At 45.9% G+C, this 2154-nt stretch overlaps 1 protein-coding gene across 1 annotated transcript in view; it reads right to left on the reverse strand.

The window, feature by feature from the left end:
• TGM2 (transglutaminase 2) overlaps positions 1-2154 on the reverse strand; it is a 32312-nt gene that overhangs the window by 9341 nt on the left and 20817 nt on the right. The window contains exon 9 of the mRNA XM_006921805.3: positions 985-1227. Coding sequence (XP_006921867.1) covers positions 985-1227 — 243 coding nt within the window. The remainder of the gene's footprint in view (positions 1-984; positions 1228-2154) is intronic.

Here is a 2154-nt window from a genome sequence, read left to right on the forward strand (position 1 = left end):
TTTATACGTTCTGTTTACCTCTCTCTGATGCTCCTTTCATCGCTCCCCCCTCCCCCAAGTGTTGTTGGCTATACATCTATTTCCTCTATCAAACCATCAGCTCTGGATCTTTCAGAGGCCAGAGGAAGCATCTTTTTCTTTTGTTTTATCCCTTTCGCTCAGAGCATGACCACTTAATACTCACCCCAGCTCTGGAAAGTCAGTGAGGGTCAGATGTGGGCAAGGCTATGGTCAGTCAGGCATCTCTGTGAACCCCGCTGTGCTTGCTACACAATAGACACTCAGAGAATATCGATCACATCGGATTGGCTGTTGGATGTGTGCAAACCCAATTTTTAAAGTAAGCCATGTCCTTTGCTCCCCTACTGACTTAACACTAGTAGCAGAAGGAAGGCTTATCTTTATGTCTGATTGAACCCTTCTTATCTTTAAGTTTCTCTTTGTCCATTGCTCTTTTATTGAACCCTTCCCCATCTACCTTCAGGCTCGCTTCCCCAGCGGCATGGGAAACATCGCAAAAATAAACACAACCAAGTTCCAGGAATTCCTCCTCTCTAGTATGAATATGTTGCAGTAAAAAAGTGTAGAATTACCCATTACCATTGTAGGTCCCATTGCTGATAAGTACTGTTAATATATGACGTGGACATCATTAATTTTTTGGCCTTTCCTATATAGTCATCTCCTTCAGTTTTATTGAGTTGAACCAACCAAAAAAGTGAGGCTTAAAAACCAAATGGAATCCTTTTGTGAAGTACAGAATGATTTTCCTAAATGAATAATCCTCTACCACCGCCTTCCTGTGTGTTTGGTAAGTCTGCACCTGTTTCTAAGGAATTTCTGAGAATGGAGAGTAACCTATAGGTCATTGTCGTGTGCAGGATGCCAAATAAAACACACACAACACACGCCCACTGGGGCTAGTAAAATGGGTGACTTATCTGCAAGGCAGTGTTGAAGGCTCTGAACAAACAGGGCACCTACCCTCCGGGTACTTGTAGGTATGGGTGATGTCCTCCCGCTCGTCACGGCCCACGCTCTTGGTGCTGATCTTCAGCCCCACGACCAGGGAGTGGTTGATGGACTTGTGCATGGACCCGTCATCCTGCCGGATCCAGTCCACCACATCGGCATTGACCTCCGCGTAGACAAAGGGTGCGTCATACTTGGTACTCAGGTCACCCTCCTTAATGGCACGAACTGGAACCGGGCCACAGCAGTATGTCCCTGGTTAGGGGAAAGAGGAAGGAGAGATGGGCCTGGGCTGAGGGGGCAGTGGCATCCTCCAAAACTTTCTGCAATTCAACCACAAATGGCAGAAAAAAATCTCAAGACCGGACAGCCCTTTGACTCAGGGACTTCACTTCTAGGAAGGCAGCATAGGGTAAGAACTAAGCCTGGAGACTCTGGAGCCTAACTCCGAGGGTTCAAATATCAGCTCTGCCTCTTATTAGCTGTGTGAACTTGGGGTAGTTACTTAACTTCTCTGAGCCTCAGTTTCATGGGGGGGATGGTATGTATACTGACTGAATGAGGATTTGCATATATCTAGATGCTATGTAAGTGATAAATAAAATAGAAGAATATCCCAAGGCCTCCTAAGGAACTGAGGGAGCCAAGAAGGCAGTGCATTGGTCTTGTTTCCTGCCCGTACAGAGTTGTGGTCAGGGCTGGACACATACTCAGGAAGCGTATGTTAACTGAATGAACCTGCGGGCTGATGTTTATCTCAGTGTGGTTTACAACTGTCTCGGACTGATCACAAATTTAAAAGTTGAAGATTGGAGGCTAGGTAGCTATATTACAGTGAATCCGTTTGATGGAACGTGGTAACAGCAAATTAAAATTCAAGCCACAGAACACTACCTGACAGAGAAATGCTAATGACATATGGAGAAGTGACAGAGCCAGCATAAAAGGCCACATGCAGCCAGAGTTCTTAACCCAGGGTCGACGGACCCCCCCCAAGGCACAGTAAATGGAAATCAGGCGTCCATGAACTTGGATGGGAAAAAAATTACGTCTTTATTTTCACTGTACTTTGATAGCACTTCCTTCGATTGTGAAAGCAGACAAACCACAGACTTGGGTGCACTCATGACTCATCGCCCATAAAATCCATCGCTATCTTCATGTCACTTTTCCTCCCCTCCC

Source organism: Pteropus alecto, unplaced genomic scaffold, assembly GCF_000325575.1.
Source record: "Pteropus alecto unplaced genomic scaffold, ASM32557v1 scaffold45, whole genome shotgun sequence".
NCBI lineage: Eukaryota > Metazoa > Chordata > Mammalia > Chiroptera > Pteropodidae > Pteropus > Pteropus alecto.